We start from the raw sequence: 27,831 nt of genomic DNA on the forward strand, positions 1-27,831 counted from the left end.
GATTTTGGAATTTCACTGAAATGTCCATTCACTATACATGGCAGTCTATGATGAAACTATGAATAATTTTTTTCCAATACAAAACTTGGTAACCTGTGCATTTATGTACACCTAATTATTAGTATTAATATTCATGATTAGACTAGAGTGGTTTCAAGTCAATGTTGTGCAAGAAATTTGATTTTGGAATTTCACCAAAATGTTGATTCACTATACATTGTAGGCTATGAGGAAACTACAAATAACTCATAGGTTATCTGATCCTAAATTGTTATTCAAAAGTTGTTCGACCTGAAGCTTCCAGTTGTTATTGATGACACTATGCACTATTCTGAACAGTTTGTATTCTGTCAATGTCCTCAAAAATTAAAAAATGTACATACAGCGACATGAACGTTTGACACCGACCTATACCCAATGTATTGTCAATGGGAGAATGATGTCAAATAAGTAATCTCCCAAATTGTTATTGAAAGAGTTATTATAGGGGACAGTTATGCACAATAGTGTTGAATAAGTAGAAATCATGACAACTTAAATCAATGTGGCTGCTTGGATCATCAATACATTGTTTATTATACCTGAAATTTGCGCCCGAAGGGCGCGCCGAAAATGGTAATGGCAGAAAATGAAAGTGCCAGGAGGTATTTTTTCTTTTTTCAGTATTCCATAACGTGCACATGCAATTTCAGCTTTGATGCATGAAAAAAGGTGACCCTCCCCCATAGGCTTGCACAAAATTTTATGACCCTTCAAAAATGCTTGCGCGAAAAATGGCGACCCACCCAAAAAAAACACCGGCCCACCCCCCCCCTGTAATTTGTGTCCAGTCCCTTATTACCAATATTTAGACAAACAGGATTTGTTGACAAACTGAATATTGCGTATTTCAGCATGCTGTAGAGAGACACCAAGAAACTGTATTTGGTACTTTGCAACGAAATATTGAAAAAAGTTATCAACAGTTGCAGCTCCTGCCCCATTACAAGGCCAACTGATTGTTTTTACGAAAATTTAATTGCACTCACACATTTTAAGATTTTTTTAAAGATTAAAGTCATAAATTGCGACAAAATGGTTTTAGATTTTGCTTACTTGCATGAGAACCATTGGACGACATCAACATGTTGAGAGCCAAAATATTTTCAGGTCCCCCCCTTTATACAGAGTAAACCTTCAAGTATTAAATGTTTATCGAGAGTATTCATAATCATAAATTTATTATTTTTTTACACTTGGTATGAATAACGACGCCTTATCCCCTGTGTGCTACTTGGACTATCTGCCGAGCGGAGCACCGAATACGAGATCGATTGATAGCATATACATACCAACCCTGCCCCAGCCCGACCCCCGAGTGCTTGAGTGCAAACACAACCACAGGGTAGCCAGGGAAAGACAAACAAATGAGCATACAAACAAACAAACAAACAAACAAACAAACAAACAAAAAACAAAAATAAATTAACAAACAATACATATAAATAAATAAACAAACATATAAATAGGCATACAAATACATTAATAAATAATAAACAAACATACAGACAAACAGAAACAAATAAACAGACAAACAAAAAATATCATAGAACAATGTATACATACGCACACATAGATATATGTATAATAGATATACATATACATATACATATACATATATATATATACATATATATATATATATATATATATATATATATATATATATATATATATATATATATATATATATATATATATATATATATATATATATATAGATATATGTAAACACATGTATGTGTGAGTGTAAGAGACAGTGAAAACAGATTGGAATGATTGACTGAACAGCTCATGCAGTTAAGGGAGTAGTGGTACTGCCGTCGCGTGTCGATTGTTGCATGAGCTGTTCAGTAATCATTTCAATATGTTTTCACTGTCTCTTAAACTCAAACATACGTGTGTGTATATAAATATATATATACATATATATATATATATATATATATATATATATATATATATATATATATATATATATATATATATATATATATATATATATATAATACATATATCTATATGTGCGAGTGTATACATTTGTTTGATTATTAATATGTTGTTTGTTAGTTATTTATTTTTTTATTTTTTTATTTGATTGTTTGTTTGTTTTTATGCTCGTTTGTTTGTCTTTCCCTGGCTCCCCTGTGACACAACTTGAAAAAGAAAAGTTCGTCACCAAGGATAGTCACGACTATTGTGTGTGCATTAATTAATGTTCATGTCGCAAGATCAAGACCAAACTTCTTCGGTCGACCAAAAAGTAGTCATTCTTCTATATCTTTTATGCGATACTCAAGATATTGAGCAGGTCACTGGTTCATTACCAGTCCGGGTCATTTCCAAAATTGGCGACTGATTATTATAATATATTCCGACTATAAGCCAATCATCGACTAGATTACGTCATTTATAATAAAGTAGAGGTCACAAGAGACAGTTTTCCGCCGCTTATTTAGCTAGCCTCTGTCTTATGAAGGTCAACAAATTTCAACTGTCAACATGATTCACTTGTTCTGCACAAGATCTTGGCCACAAACGAGTCCGGTAATGGATAAATAGTCGAGTTATTTACGATTCATTTCTACCGCCAGTTTATAGGTCATGGATTTCTCACAAGTACCGAGAATTATTTTAAAGATGTTCGCCATCTCTATGAGAAATACTGTTCTCAAGATTATTTGTGTAGGTACGCGTATTGCATTTTGCTAGAAGTAAGAGCGATGTCAGAGCTTCCCTAATGACAATATTTTTGACACGGATCTACGACAATATACGTAAAAAATTATGTGAACGGTGAGGCGGAGGAGTTTAGGGACCGTTCAGTTTTTACGGCGTGGGGGCCGACAAAATCTTGTCGCCGGTTTTCAAAAAAATATAGACCCCCATACATTTTTTGGAAAAAAAAGATGATCCCCCTTTATCAGACGAAAAAATTTGATGACCCCCCCCCCCCCCCCCCCAACGGCTGAAAAATAACCAAAACTCATATGTCAAATTTACCCGCACGGTTTGGATTTGAACTCCGGTACGCATCGCACTTTATCCATGTAGCAGAGATGCCAGTGCACAAACTTCTCAGCCACATCCATGCAAACGTCTGTTAATTAGGACAACTGTAAGGCAATTTTTAACTTCATTTCCATAGACAACTTATGTCCATCACACTGTTATGCAAATTCCCCTTTTTGTCTCAGTGCTACCATTCAGGGTCGCGAGCATGGAAATGGTCTTTAAAAGATGAGATAGGCACTTAGGGAGCGTTCAGTTATTGCGGCCGGGGGTGGGCCGGCAAAATCCAGGGGGGGGGGGGTCACCTCAAATTTGAAAACTGCAAAGGGGGGTCATGTATTTTTCAAACAGCTCAGAGGGGGGTCACTTAATTTTCATAAGTATCCGTCCCGTCAAAAAGCAGTTTCAGTGTTCAGAAATATTCTGGGAGATGAAAATGATTCGTTGCATGATTTCATTCTCTGAATTTATTCACCTGTAAATCTGAACAAAAGTATAATTATCTGTCACATGAACATCTTGACTTGACAACTCTGAGGCTTGTCTTATTGTAAATCAAGCTCACTGCACTGAGGGCGATGAACAATTCCTATTACTTACATATTAGAGATATAGCAAGTTTTGTCAGGGAAATTATTTAACAGTTACCTGTACTGAGAGTACCATGAAAAGTTAAATAATACTTTTAGGTGAAATTCCAATATCATAATTGTTGTCCACATCTGAACTTTTAAATACCCTATTTGAATCAAGTACATTTGTATCAATTATCAAACACCTATAAAAGCACAAATTAATTTAGTTTAGCATTGTAAAAAAATTATTCTTAGTTTTCTCATAGACTCCAATGTATAGTGAATCAACATTTCGGTGAAATTCCAAAATCCAATTTCTTGCACACATATCAACCTTTAACCATCCTAGTCTAACTAAGTACTTTAAAATGAATAATCAAATGTCTATAAATACACAGATTTTGATAGTTTTGTATTGGAAAAAAATTATTCATTTTCCTCATAGACTCCCATGTACAGTGAATCTACATTTTGGTATAATTCCAAAATCCAATTTCTGGCGAACACATCCATTTGTTACCACCCTAATCTAATCAAGTACATTGATATCAATAATCGAGAGTACATATATACATGGGTTTACCTATTTTTGTATTGGAAAAAAATTATTCATACTTTCCTCATAGACTCCCATGTATAGTGGATGAACATTTTCAGTGAAGTTCCATAATCAGATTTCTTGTACACATAATATGCACCTTTAACCATCATATTCTAATCAAGTAAAATTATGTTAATTATTGAACATCTGTATATGCACAAGTATACCAAGTTTTTCATTGAAAAAAAATTATTCACAATTTTATCATTGATTCCCATGTATAGTGGATGAACATTTTTGGTGAAATTCTAAGGTCAAACTTTTTGTCCACATGCCAGTTGTAACAACCCTATTTCATTTAAGTACATTTATGTAAATTATCAAATATCTATATATGCACAGATATAGTTTTGCATTGAAAAAGTATTACATAGATTTCTCATACATGTATGAGAAAATATATGTATACCATGTATGGTGAATCAACATTATCAACAGCTGATTTTTAATTAAATTCAAATATCAAAATTTTGTACACACACGCTTGCGCAAAAATATTGCGATCCACCAGTAATTTCTGTCCGACCCCTCGAGGGGTAATTTCAAAATTATAGCAAGTCAGAAGGGGAAATCTGAGCATTAACACCTTTTGAGTTTGTAAGGAAGGTCATTTGAAAAAATCTAAGCTCTTTTTGGGGGGATTCTATGGCTCCATACCCCCGAGGTGTTAGTGTGTGCAACTTTACTCAAGCAATGTGGGGGGGGGGGGGGGGGTCATGAAATTTTTGTCATCTTGAAAGGGGGGGTCATCAATTTTTTGGTACAATGGGTAGGGGGGGGGTTCACTCTATTTTGACTGATGCGCAGGAGATTTGCCGGCCCACCCCCGGCCATAATAACTGAACGCTCCCTTAACCAGATACTACTGTAATATGAGTTGGCCGCCGAAGGCAGCCCGCTGCTTATTGTAGTGGGTTGGCAAAGTCCGGGCCTGCCGGTAAAGAAGGTCATTAGCCACAAGTCGAGCATGGCCATTGCATGAATTAAACCTAATTGGAGTGGGGCACCAAAGGCGTCTGCCCGTTAAGAGGGTCATGGGCCATCACATAAAGTCAATTTATTGTAGTCGGCCGCCAAAGGCGGCCCGCCAGTAAAGAGGGTCGATCATGGCCATGACATAAAGTGAACTTTATTGTAGGTATTATGTTTTTGAAAATGTGGTGACCCCCCCCCCTTTCCTACCAGTGAAAAAGCGATGACCCCCTTTGCGGATTCCAAAATTATGAACCCCCCCCCCCCCCCCGGATTTTGCCGCCCCCAGCCGTAAAAACTGAACGGTCCTTTATGGCAGGATAGTGACCACGGACGGGGAGGTTGCCAGGAAATACTATTTTGAAAACTATCCGTATTTTACTGATGGTGCGCTGGCCGCTGACTGGCTAATGATAGGAACAACATTTAATTATAGCGTCGCCAATTTTGGAAATGACCCAGACTGATTTAAAAGACTGACTTCGTGGCTCAGTTGAAGAAACTGCGGGTGGGCAGACGTTGGTCGTGTATCTTTTGATGTCATAATTTGATGCGTCGTTCTTTTCTTTATTCACAAAATATTAAATAATATTAAAAACACATAAATACAAATCAAACAAATCAGGCTTGGTTTTCCATAATATATAATTATTTTATTCCCACTTCCGATCCCATTCACTTTTCCTATTATAAAATGGTTTAATCCAGTATGCATCAATGTATCAGTTTCCGAAATCACGCTGAACGCTGGCGCTACAAGAGGGTTTGGTAAATGGAGTTCCTTTCCGCAGATCATCCATCTTCGCTTGCCAAGGTCTCCGCTCCGGGCAGCTAGTGGAAGACTCATGTCTGGCTAACGAGCCGTGCGAGCGGACGATGCAGATCACCTAGACATGTAGCAGAAGACCCAGCGAATTGGCTGAGTAATTACGGTAACAACATTGCTAGGCGTACGGCTGATGCGACGGCTGTAAGTCACAGTCACTCGTGAGCTATTCAGCTCTGGGACTATTCGCCCCATAGACGAGTGTACATAAGTGAGAAAATAACCCGCTTATGTACACTCGTCTATGGGGCGAATAGTCCCAGAGCTGAATAGCTCACGAGTGACTGTGCTGTAAGTATAATCTGGGACGAATATACGAATATGTTAGGTATACTAGTCCCAGGTATAATGTATTGGGCCTTCGATCATTGCGACATCATAGAATAGAATAGAATTGATCTTTAGGGTCTGGTCAGTTTCTTCGGCCTGGGGGGGGGGGGGGGGGCGGTGGATTATTTTTTGCCGACGTCAAAAAGTGGCTGACCCCCCATTCCAAATTTTGAAAACAGGGTGACCCCCCTATTCCAAATTTCTAAAACAGGGTGACCCCCCCCCCCCCCCCCCGGGCGCGACAAAGGTAAAACAAAAGATGGACATAAATTATATATATATATATATATATATATATATATATATATATATATATATATATATTATATTTTACATTTTACATATATTTATATTTTAAATAGTCATTCTATGTTTTAGTGAAATGTTGACATGTCAGTTGTAAGATAGGAATTTCAAAGTGTCAATCTTAAAGTTTAAATACAGTACATTTTGAATGAGCTGTATTTTGAATTAGCTGTGAATGTATTTCACACTTTCTCTGCTTAACCAGATGTCCTGAAATGTTGTACAGAAATGGATGTCAATCATTAATATCAAAGAGGAAAAAGCAGTGAATCAAAAACTTTGATGGGTGTTAAGACTTGCCAACCATCCAATTAAATCTACTGAGGAGCCATAGAGAGCTTTTTAGCCAAATCTGATGTGTACAGTGTCTGAGAGGACCTTTTCTTGTGTACCATTGAAACCATAAAAGCACAGCTAATAATGACAAAAACTGCCTTTTTAACTGAAAAACTGCCTTTTTTAACTGTTATTTTGTTCATAGAAAAGCATCTTTCTACAGAAAACCTATGAAACAAAGGAAAATAATTGCATCAATGAGAAGGAAAGATATCTTGTCATTTTTCTATCTCTAAAATAAGTCACTGTATCAAATATATATGTGAAATATTTGTGCATGTTGCTTTCTCATTCTGAATTCTCACAGAGAGAACAGAAAAGTATCAGGAATTTGTCATCCTTTTCATATGAAATGCAGATTTCATAATGGTACACTTTCACTTAGCAAACATCAAGATATCTCTGAAAGTATGGCGCCCGAAGGGCGCGCCAAAAAATATGAAACATCCTGATATCTCTGATATATATGCCTTGTATATTAAAGTCATGCACCTGAAGGGAATGCTGAAAGATGTATGATATATTAAAGTAATTAGCTTGAAGAGCACGCTGAAAAATATTGAACATACAGATATCTCTGATGTATGTATGCTTGATATGTTAAAGTTGGGCGTGCTGAAAAATATGACTGATTATTAAAGTTACGCGCCCGAAGGGCGCGCCGAAAATACAACTGAATGATGAATTTTGTGGCTGACACTAGCATTTTAGGCAATGATGAGCCTGTGTCAAAGTTCAAAAACACACTGACCCCCCCTATTGGGCATTTCAAAAACATGGTAACCCCCCTATCACCAAAGTCAAAAACAGGGTGACCCCCCCATGAATCCACCGGCCCCCCCCCCCCCAGGCTGAAGAAACTGACCAGTCCCTTATTGAACTGTATGCCACTCTGGCATATTAGCACATACAATAAAGATTTTCAACTTCAAGTTGAACAAGTCAGAATGAAAGAAAAAAAATTTCATATGTCGTAAAGCATTGGGGTTGGGGAGACGGGGGGGGGAGATTCCGGGGGGAGACTACTCCATACTCGTAAAGCTCAACAATACTTGGCGACGCCATCTTCGATAGGTCGTTCGGTGTTGTGTGTGAGTTCGAACACAGACTCTGAGACCAATATTTAATTTATTTGAACCAAAGGGTCGATCGTTTCGCTTGTAAAGATGAGATGCGAGAGTATCAGCGCGCTGAAACGCACATCGCCTGCGTTCGACACAGTTGAATTCATGATGAATTGATTCTGCAAAACCGAAGATGCACGGTGGACAAAAAGACATATTGTTTGGAATTGTTAGTAACCTAGGGTTAGGTCTTAGGGAGCGTTCAGTTATTACGGCCGGGAGTGCCCCGGCAAAATCCAAGGGGTGGGTCACCTTAAATTTGAAAACTGCAAGGGGGGGGGGAATCATGTATTTTTCAAACGGGGGGGGGGGGGGGGGATCACTTAATTTATCTGTCCTGTCAAAAAGCAGTTTCAGTGTTCAAAAATATTCTGGGAGATAAAATGATTTGTGCATGATTTCATTCTCTGAATTCATTTAACTGTAAATCTGAACAAAAGTATAATTATCTGTCACATGAACATCTTGCCTTTGCAACTCTGAGGCTTGTCTTATTGTAAAGTGAGCTCACTGAGGGCAATGCACAATTCCCATTACTTACATATTAGAGATATAGCAAGTTTTGTCAGGGGAAATATTTAACAGTTACCTGTAGACTACTAGTGTCATGAAAAGTGAAATTATACTTTTAGGTGAAATTCCAATACCATAATTGTTGTAGGCATCTGAACTTTCAAATACCCTTTTTGAATCAAGTACATTTGTATCAATTGTCAAACACCTATAACAGTACATATTAAGTTAGTTTTGCATTGTCAAAAATCATTCATAGTTTTCTCATAGACTCCAATGTATAGCCAATCAACATTTTGGTGAAATTCCAAAATCCAATCTCCTGCTCACATATCAACTTTTAACCATCCTTGTCTAATTGTCTAATCTTGCCTTTGCAACTCTGAGGCTTGTCTTATTGTAAAGTGAGCTCACTGAGGGCAGTGCACAATCCCATTACTTACATATTAGAGATATAGCAAGTTTTGTCAGGGGAAATATTTAACAGTTACCTGTAGACTACTAGTGTCATGAAAAGTGAAATTATACTTTTAGGTGAAATTCCAATACCATAATTGTTGTAGGCATCTGAACTTTCAAATACCCTTTTTGAATCAAGTACATTTGTATCAATTGTCAAACACCTATAACAGTACATATTAAGTTAGTTTTGCATTGTCAAAAATCATTCATAGTTTTCTCATAGACTCCAATGTATAGCCAATCAACATTTTGGTGAAATTCCAAAATCCAATCTCCTGCTCACATATCAACTTTTAACCATCCTAGTCTAATCAAGTACCTTAAAATGAATTATCAAATGTCTAAAAGTACACAGATTTAGCTAGTTTTGTATTGGAAAAGAACTATTCATAGTTTCCTCATAGACTACCATGTACAGTGAATCAACACTTCAGTGAAATTCCAAAATCCAATTTTTAGAGCACAAATCCATTTGTAACCACCCTAGTGTAATAAAGTATGTTAAGATGAGTTATAAAATTTCTATAAATACACAAATTTAGCTAGTTCTGTATTGGAAAAAAATCATAATTTCCTCATAGACTACCATGTACAGCGAATCTACATTTCGTTGATATTCCAAAATAAAATTTCTTCTACACACATCCACTCGCAACCACCCTAGTCTCTATAAATACACAGATACACAGAGTTAGCTTATATATATACACACTCTGAGTAATCAAATTTATATATTACCTTTGTTGCCCGTGAAGGGGGGTGTCACCGTGTTTTTGAAAGTTGGAACAGGGCGAGGGACCCTATTTTTATCTACTATAGACTATAGTCTATAGAAGCTATTGGGATGGGTATCCGTCCGGCGTCCGTCGTCAGTCTGTATGTATGTATGTATGTATGTCCGTTTGTGAGGCGTCCGTCCACTCAAATATCTTGAGAACCGCAGTACTTACTGATTTGATATTTGTTGTGTAGATGAAAAATATGATTTTGAGAAACCTGTTTTGTAATTTTTTGATATTGTTGAAAATAGGCAAATTAATGCCAAAAAAGGTGTTTTTGGTAAAAAATCTTCTTCTTCATAACCGCTGGTCAGACAGCTTTGTTATTTGGTATACAGGTCCCTAGGGATAACCCAACTTAGATTTGTTCAAATTGTGATGAAATATGCAGATGTGTATTTTTAAGGAATTTTTTTGTCATTTTTGGTCAAAGTTTGACTTACATTGTATGTAATTCTTGTACTGTATAAACCCTATCAATTCACCCAGAAAAAAATAATTAATATGATTTTAAATAATTGAATTAATTAGGAAATCATCAAAGCCAAAATAATTTTAGTGTGGAATTATCAGAAAGTCCAACTTTTTTTGACAGTTCATAGTGAATTGATGATTAAAACATGTAAAGGCAACTTTCCTGAATCCCAACTTTGATATATTCTGAACCACCATTTATGTTATCTAAAAGAAATTGCTCATAATAGTTTGTCATGATAAGGGTGGTCAAATAAATAGAGATAGAGAAAGTTCTAATTTCCATTTATGGTTGACTTGGTAAGGATAAAAAATAAGATTACTTTTTGAGGAAAAAAATAGAGTGGTCAGTTAAAAGAGTGGTCAAAGTGATAGGGTTTTTATGGTAAAGCTGGGCTGTAAGATTCCTCATGTGCTATTTATAGCAATTATGCAATCTGTGTAAACAGTGCAATGAAAGTGTAATGATGACCTTGAACTTCTTAAGTTTCAAACATTTGTCTCTTCAGTGTGCTTTCTCTGAGTACGTACAGTCTCAACTTATTCAACAGAACTTACTTACAATGTTAATTTGAAAGTTAAAATGTGCTTGGTTAATAGGATGAAAATACTGATATTACAAGATAACCAGCTCAAGATTCTTTATAACCTGACAGATATGCTGTTTTTTTTATGACGTAAATCTTGATTTAAGCAAGTCTTGTTTACTTTAATTAGAATGTAATTAACTCTCGTTTATTTGCTATTATAGACTAATATAGTCTTATGAAATATGCAAATCTGTCATGTATTCTTACGGAATTTTTTTCCATTTTGGTCAGGCCATCCTGAAATGAGCTATCAAAGATATCCACCTTCTTCATCAATATGTGTCACAAAAGGTTATTAGCTACTATAGACTATAGTCTATAGAAGCTATTGGGATGGGTATCCGTCCGGCGTCCGTCGTCAGTCTGTATGTATGTATGTATGTATGTATGTATGTATGTATGTCCGTTTGTGAGGCGTCCGTCCACTCAAATATCTTGAGAACCGCAGTACTTACTGATTTGATATTTGTGGTGTAGATTAAAAATATGATTTTGAGAAACTATTTTTTTTAATTTTTTGATATTGTTGAAAATAGGCAAATTAATGCCAAAAAAGGCGTTTTTGGTAAAAAATCTTCTTCTTCATAACCGCTGGTCAGACAGCTTTGTTATTTGGTATACAGGTCCCTAGGGATAACCCAACTTAGATTTGTTCAAATTGTGATGAAATATGCAAATCTGTATTTTTAAGGAATTTTTTTGTCATTTTTGGTCAAAATTTGACTTACATTGTATGTAATTCTTGTACTGTATAAACCCTATCAATTCACCCAGAAAAAAAATAATTAATATGATTTTAAATAATTGAATTAATTAGGAAATCATCAAAGCCAAAATAATTTTAGTGTAGAATTATCAGAAAGTTCAACTTTTTTGACAGTTCATAGTGAAATGCTCACCATCTTGGAGGATTAAAACATGTAAAGGCAACTTTCCTGAATCCCAACTTTGACATATTCTGAACCGTCATTTATTGTGCCCTGTATGTTATCTAAAAGAAATTGCTCAAAATAGTTTGTCATGATAGGGTGGTCAAATAAATAGAGATAGAGAAAGTTCTAATTTCCATTTATGGTTGACTTGGTAAGGATAAAATAAAATTACTTTTTGAGGAAAAAAATGGAGTGGTCAATTAAAAGAGTGGTCAAAGTGATAGGGTTTTTATGGTAAAGCTGGGTTGTAAGATTCCTCATGTGCTATTTATAGCAATTATGCAATCTGAGTAAACAGTGCAATGAAAGTGTTACATGATTCCTTATAATGCTTTTGATGACCTTGAACTTCTTAAGTTTCAAACATTTGTCTCTTCAGTGTGCTTTCTCTGAGTACGTACAGTCTCAACTATTCAACAGAACTTACTTACAATGGTCAGGCCATCCTGAAATGAGCTATCAAAGATATCCACCTTCTCCATCAATACATGTGTCACAAAAGGTTATTCTCTACATAACACAGCAAAACTCTGTCAACTGTTGAGTCGCTTGTTTTTCGAAACCACTGGTCACACAGCTTTAATATTTGGTTTACAAGTCCCTAGGATGACCTTAGTGAGATGATTTCATACAGTCAGGAAATACTTAATTTTGTACCATGTCTAGATAGTAGCTTCAGGGACATTGGCCCTTATATGTTTCTCTACATAACACAGCAGAGCTCTGTCAACTGTTGAGTCGCTTGTTTTTTCAAAAACGCTGGTCAGACCGCATTAATATTTGGTTTACATGTCCCTAGGATGACCTTAGTGAGATAATTTCATACAGTCAGGAAATACTTAATTTTGTATCCATGTCTATAGTAGCTTCAGGGACTTTGGCCTATGTTTATCATATGTAGTTTTGCTGATGATGAAACTTTGAAAGTTTGTGAGCCATGCAGACTGATGAATCTTTTATCTGCATGAAATAATATAATAAGTCCATATGTTGAAATGGATGTACTGACTTTTATTAGTCCCCACGGACACCGTCCGGGGGACTTATAGGTTTGGTCATGTCCGTGCGTGCGTGCGTGCGTCCGTGCGTGCGTGCGTGCGTGCGTGCGTCCGTCCGTTCACGCAGATATCTCTGAGATGCCTGGAGCGACTTCATTCAAACTTGGTACAAGGATTACTTCATATGTCATACAGATGCACGTCAATTTGTTTTGTGATACGATCCAATATGGCCGCCAGGCGGCCATTTTATTACGATTTTTTCATGTATAGAGCCATAACTCAGGCATGTTTCAACCGATTTTATTCAAAGTTGGTACAAGGACATTGACCAATGTCATAGATATGCACGTCAATTTGTTTTGTGATACGATCCAATATGGCCGCCAGGCGGCCATTTTATTACGATTTTTTCATGTACAGAGCCATAACTCAGGCATGTTCCAACCGATTTTATTCAAAGTTGGTACAAGGACATTGACCAATGTCATAGCTGTGCACGGCAATTTGTTTTGTGATACGATCCAAAATGGCCGCTGTGTGGCCATTTTATTACGATTTTTTCATGTACAGAGCCATAACTCAGGCATATCTCAACCGATTTTATTCAAAGTTGGTACAAAGACATTGACCTATGTCATACATACGTACGTCAATCTGTTTTGTGATACGATCCAATATGGCCGCCAGGCGGCCATTTTATTACGATTTTTTCATGTACAGAGCCATTTCTCAGGCATATCCGCATGTTTCGACCAATTTTATTCAAAGTTGGTAAAAGGACATCGACCAATGTCATAGCTATGCACATAAATTTGTTTTGTGATGCGATCCAATATGGCCACTGTGCGACCATTTTGTTACGATTTTTATCACAACTGGAAGTTGTGATATAGAGGTGGTTTCAACCGGTGTTTGATGTCGTCCATTTCTGTAAACGACAAAAAGTCAAAAACTGCTGAACAGACTGCGTTGATATTTGATACCGATACATAGACTGGTTCCAAGGTTCCAATTCCGAAAAATGGAGCCAAACGGAGTGCCGGTTAGATAGTTTTGGGAAATTTCTAACCCCCTTTTTATCTAATTGATTTTAGGGTCTTTCATATATGTAGTTTTGGAATGTACACCAATCCTGCATTGTGGACTGTTTTATGAGTTGTTGAACAGAAATGAGGTTTTGATGAATGTTAGAAATATGCAGGATGGCTGATTCGAAGTATAAGAGATTTCTATGGTCTTTTGGGCATCAAAAACATTAGAAAAAAACATATTTCATAGTTTAGATCCTCACTTTTGAGATGACCCTAGGCATTTGTTAAGTAAACATCCTTGAGTCAATATACAGACTTTGACATTCCAGAGATTAAGTATCCACAACCTCACATGTTACAGTCTTTCACTACAATGGTATGGCCCAAACCCATTGTTATCAATGGAGAGTGTGGACCTGTCTACAGGAAATTGGGGTGAACAGGTTAGACAATGACGTTACAAGTTGTAGGTTAGTTATCAAGGTAGCACCAGCATAGAGTCCTGAGCATCTGTCCATGTGTTCTCACAGCAAATTACAGGGAAAAAAAATTATTTGAGAAGTTTCTCTCCTTTAAACAGAAGTATATTACAATTTAAACCTGTCATGGATGGATTGCTCTGAAATGATCTGAAACACAGTTATTGCCCATTAGCAACAAATCTACAGCAAGATTTATGTAAAGTTCATGAACTTACACAAGGTATTTGACAAAAGATGAACATGACTTTGCTACTTTTCAACATTTATTTCATTCAGATTTCCCCAGCTTAGTGTATAATTTTGTAATCTTAATTACTGTCAACTTAGCTTTACTAACTTACTCTAACCTCATTATTCTTACACTACTGTTATACCTTATAACCACAAAATTTCAAGAGATGCATATATGATTGTCACTTAACAAACAATTTACAAATATGTCTTCTGCTTTTTCTCCATATACATATACATATACATGTCTCTTTTCTCATAAAAATGAGCTTAAAATCACAATGTGAAAAATAGTCTTTCAGCTATATGTTGCTCATTGACTTCATGGTCTGTCTAATTCACAGTGAGTGTGGTTGTTGATAAATGCCGATAATACTAGGCGGTCATTATGTCCAAGCGCCATTGGCGGTATTTTTTAACATAATGACCATAGGTCATTATCACATCTGGAAGTTGTGATATAGGGTTAGCTTCAACCAGTGGTGGACAGTGTCCATTTTCCGTAAACGACAAAAGTCAAAAACCGCTGAACAGACTGCATTGATATTTGTAGAGATATTCAGACTAATTCCAAGGTTCCGATTCGGAAAAATGGAGCCAAACGGAGCAGCGGTTAGATAGTTTTGGGAAATTTCTAACCCCCCTTTAACTAATTGATTTTAGGGGTCTTTCATATATGTAGTTTTGGAATGTACACAAATCCTGCATTGTGGACTATTTAATGAGTTGTGGAACAGAAATGAGGTTTTGATGAATGTTACAAATATGCAGGATGGCTGATTCAAAGTATCAGAGATTTTCATGCGCTTTTGGTAATAAATTGATAAAAAACAACATATTTAGTATGTTTTAGATTTCTCACATTTGTTATGACCCTTAACATTACAGACTTGATGACATAACTAGCTGCTGGACCTGTTTACTGGCGCATTGATTTAAAGACAAAGATCGTTTTATTTTGTAATAAGGACGTGTGATTTCGTAAAACATAGTCTATTAGCCTGGAAATGTGATTTTTGCGAATATTGCTTACCCCACTGACAAACAGTGTGGTTTGAAAATGGCTGGAATTCGCTACTTCGGGACTTTGTTTTCTGTGTGCATTTACTGACAAACTCCAAACCCGCAGCACCTACCATTCAGTATTTCATGTACAGGTGTACCCAGAGATAGAGTAGTTTCACAATGTGCCATTGGTGCTATTTTTTCATGTCCTGAACCATAACTCAGACATGTATCAAGCGAATTCATTCAAAAGTATTTTTATCACAGACCTAATGAAGAGGACTCTATCCTCTCTGAGGACCTGTAATCAAATACCCATTAACAAGTGGGGACTGTGTCATCAACGATGACTTGTTGAACTCCTAAAGTATTGTTTCTACAGAGAGTTACTCATGTCGCCAAGTTGATTAGTGAAACAAATCTGATCTTATTAACCACTAGAGAATCGTTAGCTTAAAAAGGTCAATTTCTTGTCTTTGAACCTTAATTTTATTAGGCCAAATGTCAAAGCTGAATGCAAAGAATTTGAACAGGTCAAAAAACATTCATGGATATCCTGTGTTTACCTCAACATAATTATGATAATAAAAAGCATAAACCACATGTCAAACAAGAATTAATATGAAATCCTATATTTTGTATTCTATTATTCTATATCCTATTATTTTTTATTCTAAATATTGTTTTTAATACATTCATTTTTATGCACAATGTCCATCTAAGTCATACTTTGATGTTAATAGGTATTTTGTAACTGAACTGCTTATGTTTGTGGACACACACCATTTTGTAAACTAATTTAACACTGTTACATACAAATTGTATAACTTCTTCATTGTTATGAACCTCTTCTTCATCTGTAGTCCATTGAATGGGATACAAGACGTTTTCATAATGTATATTATTGTATTTTCTATTTGCAGATGTGTCCCTAAGTGCTCGCACCCTGATTCAAGATGGCTATCTCACACTTCAATGTTCATTGTATAGAAACAACCGTAGTGATGAGAAACATGACCAGTTGAGAACAGAACTACATCCAAAGGCAAGACATTTATGCAGAGAGTGTGGGAATACAATTGCAAGATTAAGATCTGAGGAATCACATCTGAGTCCACACCAGACCATTTGGACGCAAACAGTGTTCTGGAACAATCACAAGTGAAGGCACTTTTGAATATCACAACAGAATGCACAAAGGCAAAAGACCCTCTGGATGTAAAGATTGCAGTAAAACACTTGTAAAGCAAAGCAATTCTGAGAGCCACATTAGAATCCACACAGGTGAATAACCTCTTAATTGCTAAGGATGTTGTTAACGTTCAGAGGTTGAAACGCACTTGATACACTGAAAAGGATGCATTCTGGTGAAAGACCAAATGAATACACAGAATGTGGCAAAACATTTTTACAGGAAATGAATCTAACTAGCCACTTTCTAATCCATAGAGGTGAAAAACTCTTTGTATGCAAAGAATGTGGTAAAACATTTGCACAGAAAAGCCATTTGAACAGGCACATTCTCATTCACACAGATGAAAAACCATTTGAATGCAAAAAATGTGGTAAAACGTTTAGAGATCAAAGTTCAATAAGGAGGCACACAAGAATTCATACAGGTGAAAGGCCATTTGAATGCAAAGACTGTGGTAAAACATTTGCACAGAAAAGCCATTTGAAGAGGCACATTCTAATTCACACAGATGAAAAACCATTTGAATGCAAAGAATGTGGTGAAATGTTTAGACAAAAATCAGCATTAAATGATCACAGACGTATTCATACAAGTGAAAGGCCATTTGAATGTAAAGAATGTGGTAAAACATTTGTGAGGAAAAGCAATTTGAACAGGCACTTTCTAATCCACACAGGTGAAAAGCCCTTTGAATGCAAAGAATGTGGTAAAACATTTGTAAGGAAAAGCCATTTGAACAGCCACATTCATACCCACACAGGTGAAAGACCCTTTGAATGCAAAGAATGTGGTAAAACATTTGCACAGAAAAGCAATTTGAACAGCCACATTGTAATTCACACAGGTGAAAAACAATTTGAATGCAAAGAATGTGGTAAAACATTTGTACAGAAAAGCCATTTGAACAGCCACATTGTAATTCACACAGGTGAAAAGCCCTTTGAATGCAAAGAATGTGGTAAAAGATTTGCACAGAAAAGCCATTTGAACAGCCACATTGTAATTCACACAGGTGAAAAACAATTTGAATGCAAACAATGTGGTAAAACATTTGTAAGGAAAGGCCATTTGAACAGGCACATTCTAATCCACACAGGTGAAAAGCCCTTTGAATGCAAACAATGTGGTAAAAGATTTGCAGAGAAAAGCCATTTGAACAGGCACATTCTAATCCATTCAGGTGAAAAAATATTTAAATGCAAAGAATGTGATGAAATGTTTAGACGAAAATCAGCATTAAAATATCACAGAAATATTCATATTGGTGGAAGGCCATTTGAATGCAAAGGATGTGGTAAAACATTTGCACAGAAAAGCCATTTGAAGAGGCACATTCTAATTCACACAGATAAAAAACCATTTGAATGCAAAGAATGTGGTAAACAGATCCGTGACCGCGATGAACTGAATATACACAAAAGAATTCATACTGGTGAAAGGCCATTTGAATGCAAAGAATGTGGTAAAACATTTGCACAGAAAGGCACTTTAAATGTTCACTTTCTAATCCACACGGGTGAAAAACAATTTCAGTGCAAAGAATGTGGTAAAATGTTTAGACGAAAATCATCAATAAATGATCACAAACGTATTCATACAGGTGAAAGGCCATTTGAATGTAAAGAGTGCGGTAAAACATTTGTACAGAAAAGCAACTTCAACAGGCACATTCTTATCCACACAGGTGAAAGACCGCTTCCATGCAAAGAATGTGGTAAAACATTTAGAGATCAAAGTGTACTAAGGAGGCACACAAGAATTCATACCGGTGAAAGGCCATTTGAATGCAAAGACTGTGGTAAAACATTTGTAGAGAAAAGCAATTTGAAGGGGCACCTTCTAATCCACACAGGTGAAAGACCCTTTGAATGCAAAGAATGTGGTAAAACATTTGCACAGAAAAGCAATTTGAACAGCCACATTGTAATTCACACAGGTGAAAAACAATTTGAATGCAAAGTATGTGGTAAAACATTTGTACAGAAAAGCCATTTGAACAGGCACATTCTAATCCACACAGGTGAAAAGCCCTTTGAATGCAACCAATGTGGTAAAAGATTTACAGAGAAAAGCCATTTGAACAGGCACATTCTAATCCATTCAGGTGAAAAAATATTTAAATGCAAAGAATGTGGTAAAACATTTGTAAGGAAAAGCCATTTGAACAGGCACATTCTAATCCATAGGTGAAAAACCATTTCACTGCAAAGACTGTGGTGAAATATGTAGGAAGTTATGAGCCCTCAAGAATCACACAGGAATTCACACAGTTGAAAGGTCATTTGAATTCAAATAATATGGCAAGTTTTTTGTACCGAAAAGCCATGTAACAGCCACATCGGAATCTACTGTGGAAAACCATACTGCAAAGAATGTTGTGAAACTTGTAGCCATCGCGGCAGACAAAACAACAAAAGTATCCATACAGTTTTAAAACCATAAGTGGTTGAACATTCAAACGACAAATCCAGTTTTACAGGCATCTCCATTGGTGGAAAACTATATCAATTTAGAGAATTAATTTGCCAGAGCAAAGTTAAGTCACACTAAGGAATCGCAAAAGAATCCATTCCGGTTTAGGACTGTTGACATGCAACGGATTTGATTAACATTTGTTTCTGATCCATATTTGTCATTCAGAGTGAATGATGAGAATTCATCACTCTCACATACTGTTATTATGTAGTGGAGTGCTAGGATATGATTCTGTTTAGAATCAGTATCAGATTTAGGCACTAACATATCGGTACATCTATCAATATGGCAGAAAGACTGTGTGAATGCTAGGGATGTCAAGCATTCTGAGAAAATGTGTATCTGTGAAAAATAAATTTTAACTTGAATGATAAGAGTATTGTTACATTCTAGCAGTTATCATAGAAAACAATGGCTTATGTCAGTTAAAATGAGGATTCAAATATAGGTTTTAGCTACTTTTATTTTCAGACATAACAAACTTTCAGTCATAACATTTTTACAAAAAGAAATTCACATATAAAAAATGTTGTATTCCTATCCAATGCACAGAAAGTTATTGTGTGATAGAAATGATTTGACATAGAATTAGTAATTGCGACAAATTTTAGATATAGAAGTTGTTTTTGTAAAATGTTCATAGTTATTTTTTGCCTACGGTCACCTTTTTATATATGTCTTGTTGTAATCTTTTGTATGACTTGGCAGTGTTTAGACTGTTAAAATGTTTATTTCTTTCAATAAAACTTTTTCATATCTTCAGGAAGTGAAATTTGAATAAATTACAGCTGGTAAATAAAAAATATCCCATTTTCACTGTTCCAAATGTCCTGAAGCAACTAAAAGTAAGCAATAAATGAAGTTTGCCAGACATTTCTGTTTGGTTACTCCAATGTGTGGGAAAACATTGGTATGTATGTTCTCTATGTATACAGCAGATGACCATAATGCATTTGTCACATTATTGCTGAATTTGGTTCCAAGACAATGGTTCTACTCCGGAATAAAAAGGACGCGATGCGTACGCTGTTCTACATACTCAGAACGCCCAAATAATCACGTGATGCCGGTACAAACAAACCACATGTGTACTGAACGCGTATGGAAATACACGTACGTCTGTGCGCGTTTGCGCACATGGCTTTGTTTGTACCGTGGTCGATTCGAATTCCGGGTTTGGCCTATTGCAATGGGTACACCAAAGGCTGGTAGATAAAAGAGTAGTCAGGCATACAAGTTTTTCAATGATGTTTTATCTCTCCCATCCCCTCCAAAAAAGTCAAAGTAAGACTTTAGTGGACACCATGTACCAAAAATGCATGAGAAACATAGTATGGAAGCAAAAATATCAAAGGAAAGTTTTTATCCACACTTGTTAGCTCATATTTTGTTTTATATATAAATACCAAAAAGAGCTTATATGATGAGTCTAATGTCTGTATATTTGTGGGTATGTGCGGATGTATGTTCGTCACACACAAAGGCTCCCATACCGCCAAAGCTACCATCTCAGTATTTGGTGTACAGGTAGATGCAGGGGTTGAGATGTGAATTTGTTCAAATGAACACATCAGTGTCAAAAATGTGCAAATGAGGTAAGAAAAAGCGAAATTCTGAAACAGGCTTGAAACAGGCTTACTCCCCTGACTTGAGTCATTTCCTGTCATTGTTTATGAACTGTTACATATTAACAGACCTGCTCAAACCATAGACAGTAGAGGGGAGGAAGACCGTCAGTAGAGGGGAGGAAGACCATCTATGGTCAAACTAAGGGGGGGGCCTATGCTATGCATGTTGCTAAAGTTCTCCAGTACCTAAAGTTTCAGACCTTAATTACTTTTGTCATTCTTGCTTTTCTGGTTTAAATATTTCTTGTTGTTTTTCTGGTTGTACTGTGCAGAAATCATTGTCATAACATCAACGTAGAATTTTCCTGCACTGAACAGATAGAAACAACATTTATTGTTGATCTTTGGTACCCATACTGGTATATACCAATTCTGATCAAATTTGAGTGACACCATATAATTGCGGTATTTTGTATCTGTATGCTATACAAAACATTGGTGCTTTTTATGATAATGTTGAAAGTAAATACTGGTCAAAAAAGAGGGACTTGCAACCAGCAAACAAACGCTTTCTGCGTATGCTGAGAGTTATAATCCCCAAGCGAGTTAATAATCACATAATAGTGTGTCGATGCTCAGTTATGAGAACTAATAGGGGTGGTTGAGACAACCATCTTTAATTGTATTACTGTGTCCTATCCAGCACATTTTAATTGGTCAAGCTGAACCATGTGACTGACCACAAATACACAGTAATGGTTTGTTTACATGCCAGTGAATATGAATAATAATATTAACGTTGTAACTTTAAAGCTAAAACTAAATTGTGATTTGTACAGAGATCATAATTAATCACAAAACAAAACAAAGTACTTGAATTGTGGGCCAAGTTTAATAGACACTTTTTCAAAAAAAAAAATCTCCGGATTTGCAAAATTTTCAATGCGCGTGTGACAATGCGTCGTGTTTTGCACAAGTTCTGGGGCCCTGTTGATTTTCGTGTGGGAAATTTTCGTAAGCTTTGACGGTTTTCTTGGGTTCGTTGATAATATAATGGAAATAACAGACCCCGCCCTGACCATTTGATTGACTCGGGTGAGAGGAATGTCAAAATTAACGGGCTCGGTAAGCCTCACCCGTTAATTTTTGGCTTGCCCGGAATAAACGTTTAATGGTCGGGGCGTCACCTATTATTTCTATAATAACCTGTTCCAGTACTTTTCAAAGAACTACAATTTTCTGTTCATGAATATCGTCTTGCTCACAAATCATCATGTTTATCAAATATAATCTAAATCACACTTGACCTTTGTAAAAAATCCTACTTTTAATGCTTCTCAAACGTTATCAGCAGTGGTTCTCATGTTCAATTTTGACGGTGGCCCTTCTCCTTGTGTGTTTTTTTATGTCACGTTTCCAGCCATCTCACAGTTTTCAACTTTGTTTACTTGTCAGCTTTGTAATGTAATTCTTATAGTGGACAAATTTGCTTTCTTAATCAAACTTGACCCCTTTTATGGAACAAAACGTTGGTGTCTGTTGACGCCTATTGCAATTGTTAAATGTACCACTTCCTATGCCATGCCTTCAATAATGTCATTTTTCTAACCCATTCATGTTTCGTCCTCATTTTAAGACATGACACTTTCCATTTTACCTTCTTCACACTATGTCTCTTAGTTCTAGGCTGGTATTTTTCTCGAATAAATCAAACTCTAATGTTGCAAATCCAAACAAATTTTACATGAAGTTGGACAGACATTGATTACGTTGGTGTTGATGGAGCTATTCTGGCTGCCTCACATTTTTAGGTTTTGTAAACAACATGTGGCACTTAAGGAATTATTTGTGTACGTATTGTAGAACATTCTTAAGGAATTATTTGTGTACGTATTGTAGAACATTCTTATATTGGTCCAGTCATCGCAAGTTATCTTCAAAATTAGAGAAAACTTCACGTGGTTTGAGCGTGTTGCCATATCAGCCTATTGCTGTCACATAATTATGAACTAACACTATCTAAATAAGTAAAGTCGTTTCCTTATCATATATTTACATTACTGTATGATATAATGATAGTACCTAATCATATATTGACAGTAGCTTACTATATAAAAATGTTTCTCAATAACATAATGACATTACCCTATAAAATAAATGCGATACCTAAATATATATTGATGTAACGTAAGAATATATTGGCATTGCCTTATCATATAATGAAGTCATCTCACCATATACAGCAAAGAAACCCCAGAAGGCAGTAACGGCCTTCCATAGGCTCCGTCCCAGTATTATATAAAACAAGTTGTTTGTCCCATCCAAGTCGGCCAAGGTGATGATAAACACTTTAAAGAATGATAATTGTTGGATTAACATAACCCACTTGGCATTAAAGGAAAAACCACTGTTGTCTATTGTACCAAATTGCATGACATTGTGTCCAATGGTTTAATTAGTTACAACTGGAACAAAGTCCATGTGATGATGTGTTGACAGACAGATGGGCACATTGACAGACGTTGTGGCAACATTTGACACAATGTTAGCCTCCTGCCCACAGTGTCCAAAAATGATTGTGCAAATGGTAAAAAAAGGACAAGGAGGTAGCTTGGATATTAAATAAGCTCAGTTCCAAACTGCCAAACGTCTATTGGTTTTATTGTATTGTTAACACGATTGGAACTAATTTTGGATAATTGGATAGTGAAGAAATGTCTGTTTAACCCGTAAATGTAAGCTCATCTGCTTTTCTTTTTATGTTATTCAATTCAATTCAATTCAATTCAATTACTTTATTATCCACAAAAAATGTAGAAATTTGCCTTCAGGCTCATCATATACAAATTAAAATAGTACAACTAGCAAAAGTATTCTATAAAAAGGGAAGCTATTACACATTGAAATGCTTAAAAACACACACAAGGTAGCGACATAGATACAAAAATTGAAACATAGACGGAAACAACAAAGGACCAACTGGAGGATTAAAACAACTACATCGAGTTTGAGTTTAAAATTGAAACTGCTGATGGAAGAAATGACTTTTTGAAGAGGTTTTTCTTTGCACGAGGAACCCGAAAACGTCTCCCTGACGGGAGTTTCTGGAAGTAACCATGGAGTGGGTGATCAGAATCATTGACAATATTCTGCGCTTTCCTTTTCACTGCCTGCTGGTAAAGGTTTACAAGGGAATTTTGACGACAGCCAATAATTTTTTCTGCCATCCTCACAATACGAGAAAGCTTACTTCTGTTTCTGACAGTCAAATTTCCATACCACAAAATGATATTATAGGTTAAAACACTCTCAATGAGGGATCTGTACACCATTTGTAAGATATTTTGACTCACATTGAACGATTTGAGTTTCCTGAGAAGGTATAATCTTTGTTGGGACTTTTTCGCTACATATAGTCAGTATTTTCATCAAATGTAAGTTCTTCATCTAGAAATGAACCCAAGTATTTGAAACATGAAACGACTTCAACAGATTCACCGTTGATTGTGACAGGAGTAAAATCCGGGCAAACTTTACGACCAATTACAAGCTCTTTTGTTTTACTAATATTCATATCTAAATAGCTATCTATGCACCAGTTCTTTAAAATTTCAACATTATGGAAATATTCAGAAAGAGAATCTTCCTTTTTAAGTAGCCCAACAAGTGCCATGTCATCAGCAAATTTAAACAAACAAGATATTACAGTGTTGCACCTCATGTGATCTGTGTAAATAGAAAATAGAGTAGGTGATAGCACGCAACCTTGTGGTGCACCAACATTCAGTACAATTTCCTCTGACATGTAGCCATTTACACATACCGTTGTGGTCTTTCTCTAAGAAAGTTATACACTTGTTTTGTGAGTAATTTGTAATATTGCAACATCCAGCCATAGGGCACATAACATTTTTGACAAATTTGAAAAACATGAAGATCCAATTATCCCAAATTAGTTCCAATCGTGTTTGTTTTTTAAAATTGGGAAATATGTTAATTAGCCATTTGCCTTTTTGAGGGGGGGGGGGGGGGCAGCGATTGGAGAGTAGGAGTTTGTATTTTCAAATGTGTGCTTGGCCACCAAGAATGACATTTTGTGGAGGAGATTTCTTGTACCTTGTGCTGGTTGACATGTGGTTCATTTTAAAGCTCTTGGTGAAAGAAAACTTTTCACCGGCTTAGTTTTCGAAATTCGAATTTTATTTTTTCTCCATAGAGTTAACACAGGGATGGCGGCCATTTTGAATTCCAATATCCGTAAATTTTGGGTAATTTGTTTCTGTAGTACCAAAATTTGCACAGTGACCCCTATGTTTATTCTTGATTTTGAAAGAAAATGATTGAAAGATTTCTTTAGGAAAGTTAGAGCAAAAGTTTAAGTCTTTTTCTTTCGAGGTGCATACTAGGCCTACCTCAGGGCTCGAAATTAGCGGTAGTCCTGCGACCACAGACTACCAACTTTGCCTTTGGGCTACCAAAGTCCATGAAATGGTAGCCCACATGGACTACCAAAGCCTGGGACATTAAATTCAGTCAGTAATCGACGTGCCATGTCCGGTCTTTGACTTTTCGACGAGCTAAATGCAGTCAAACCCAGCTGGACACAGTAAGGCCAGACTATGACTTTGTGATATCGACCTTGCAATGGAACTTTGCAATAAAGTTTCAATATCTAAACTGATGTATTTGGATGACAGGCACAGAAAATGATGGCCAATGAAAACGTATTCTCATTGCATTTTGATCAATATCAATCACAAACTCATCCCTACTACAGAGAGCCCATGGTCTGTTTTTAGCCCTGCTGAGAAGGTGATGGCCATCGCCATGACGACTATCAAAATTGGCATGCAACTCTGAGAATGAAACAGGTTTTCAATACAATGATATATCACCAAACTTTTCAGTGTGACTGTCGTCAATTACACCAGTTTCCTTTGGGTAATAAAGGTGTGCAAGTATTCACGTCAAATGACTAACAAATTCACTTCATGGACAGAATCTTGAAAAATAGCTTTTTCTTCTCTTGTTAATGAAAGAAAAATCCCTAAACTAAAATATGCATGGGCTAACAACCATTGCCACTGGGCTACCAACTTCATAAAATGGTAGCTCAAGTGGACTACCAGTGAAAAAAGTTAATTTCGAGCCCTGTATTTGATACGTCAAAGAACATGCAGACAACACAGATATAAGTATGCCATGGCTGGTGGAGGCGCCCTTTTTAAAAAGCGGCCACCCGCGTAAAATCTGTGATCGGCTATTAAAAAACAGGTGATCTTTAATGACCATTAATTCATTTTCGCGATGGTTTAATTTAATTTGTCTAAAGCCAAGGTTGAATATATTCATGGTCACCCATTTATATTCAGTATTTTTCAACGTGTCACATAATACAAGTAGTATTTCATACCATACAAAATTCATGAAAAATGACCGACTTTGTCCCTTACTTGTTGATAAACCAAAAACATTTAAGTTGTTTCCCGCAGTTTACTGCCACTCTTTCCCTAGGCTTGTTGACTTTGTACGCACGCAGGCCTGATCATTTATATTTGTGCAACAAATGATGGCCGAGTGCCAAAGTATCTAAATTTGAGGGGGGGGGGGGTCACTATTTTTCACATAGCATTGGTTGAAATACACTGGCCCTCCCGCACCATAATTTCTGTCTAGTTCCTTAGCACGAGTGAAAAAACTAAGGAAGACTGCTGTATCCACAGGAGGTCAGCAACTGTTGTTTATATGTATACAGGTCATGTTGTTGTTGTTGCCCAATAAAATTCAACGAACATAACTATTATGTTATATAATTGTTGTTTTAAACGTAATGTGGATGTCATAAGAAACTCTACAAGGACACTATCGTTATTTGGCTCGATACAATATGACTTTAATCTGGTTCAATAATCATTTTCATTCGATGTTATATACAATACCAGGTACGTGGGACATTTGTGATTTACACATTATACTGGTTCAATAATAATTTTCATTGAAGGCTATACATTACCAGGTCCATGGGGACATTTGTGATTTAAACAAAATTAAATAGGACGATCCTAACCCACTATTAGTGGTGAAACGTACCCTGCTAGCATGCTACATCCGTCACGATAGGTCCCAAAATTGTCTTATATTGTATGAAGTGATACAGTATATGAATCACTGTAATAAGTCAAAGCCGGGAATGTTGTTACTAATCATTTGAGTGACCGAGGTGTAATATGTGGCCACAATCTAGTCATATCGACCGCAGAACTTTTTGAAAGTCCTCACTTGTCTTTTTATTGTGTATCCTTGTCTCACTAGTTTTGATGCCAGTAAGCTGTGTCTCATTTGAAAATCAGCGTAGAAATTACAAACTCTACAATATCTGAGAAGTTGAGACACCATAAGCAGGTGCAGACGGAATATTACTTGAATATTACAACTCTCTCCCGGCACACACTTTCTCCCTATACTAACACGTGCCCCCTGTGCTGTACCCCGATGGAGTTAGCCAAGTTAGAAGAAGTATTCAATAATATTCAGTACACTTATATCATTTCGTCAATTATTTTCAGTTTAAGTTTATGATTGTAGGGCTATGATTACATTCTGTAGACAGCTATTGACAATAATTGGTAATAACTGTGTAAAAAAGTGAACGGATAGCCAATTCTGTCATACCGTTAGAGGGCGCTTCAGTCAAAATGTATAACGTTTCATTTCAAAAAAGTGCACTTTGTTTTTGTCGCTTATTCGGATAACTGATGATAATGTCTGTTAATTCTGTAATGTTCCTGTTCCATGGTGCAGCTCGTTAATGGCAAGTATTAAACGTGTTGAAGGCGTAATTTCCATGTGGCGGACTCGGAAATGCAGATCAACTTGACTTTGGCTGATTGCTGATCGTTCATCTAGTTCTAGCTAGTTATTGGTCATTACTACTCATTACTGGTCAATACTGCTGGTTACTTTATTTAAAAC

General features: G+C 36.2%; 1 protein-coding gene and 1 long non-coding RNA gene across 2 annotated transcripts in view; both read left to right on the top strand.

Annotated features, from left to right (window-relative positions):
- Nucleotides 1-20,187, top strand: part of LOC139138629 (uncharacterized) — an 84,833-nt gene extending 64,646 nt beyond the window's left edge. Inside the window, exon 2 of the long non-coding RNA XR_011553648.1 lies at nt 19,740-20,187. This is a non-coding gene — a long non-coding RNA (uncharacterized lncRNA). The remainder of the gene's footprint in view (nt 1-19,739) is intronic.
- LOC139138628 (zinc finger protein 850-like) lies at nt 5,940-20,187 on the top strand. The gene is made up of 2 exons (XM_070707093.1): nt 5,940-6,131; nt 16,545-20,187. The coding sequence occupies exon 2, from the start codon at nt 16,979-16,981 to the stop codon at nt 19,004-19,006; it is 2,028 nt and encodes a 675-aa protein (XP_070563194.1). The 5' UTR covers nt 5,940-6,131; nt 16,545-16,978; the 3' UTR covers nt 19,007-20,187.
- Nucleotides 20,188-27,831: the final 7,644 nt, after the last annotated feature.

This window comes from Ptychodera flava, chromosome 8 (genome assembly GCF_041260155.1).
Source record: "Ptychodera flava strain L36383 chromosome 8, AS_Pfla_20210202, whole genome shotgun sequence".
Lineage (NCBI taxonomy): Eukaryota > Metazoa > Hemichordata > Enteropneusta > Ptychoderidae > Ptychodera > Ptychodera flava.

Bases quoted from the DNA above. Each gene is read 5' to 3' on its own strand.
- LOC139138628 (XM_070707093.1), top strand. From the start codon at position 16,979: ATGCATTCTGGTGAAAGACCAAATGAATACACAGAATGTGGCAAAACA.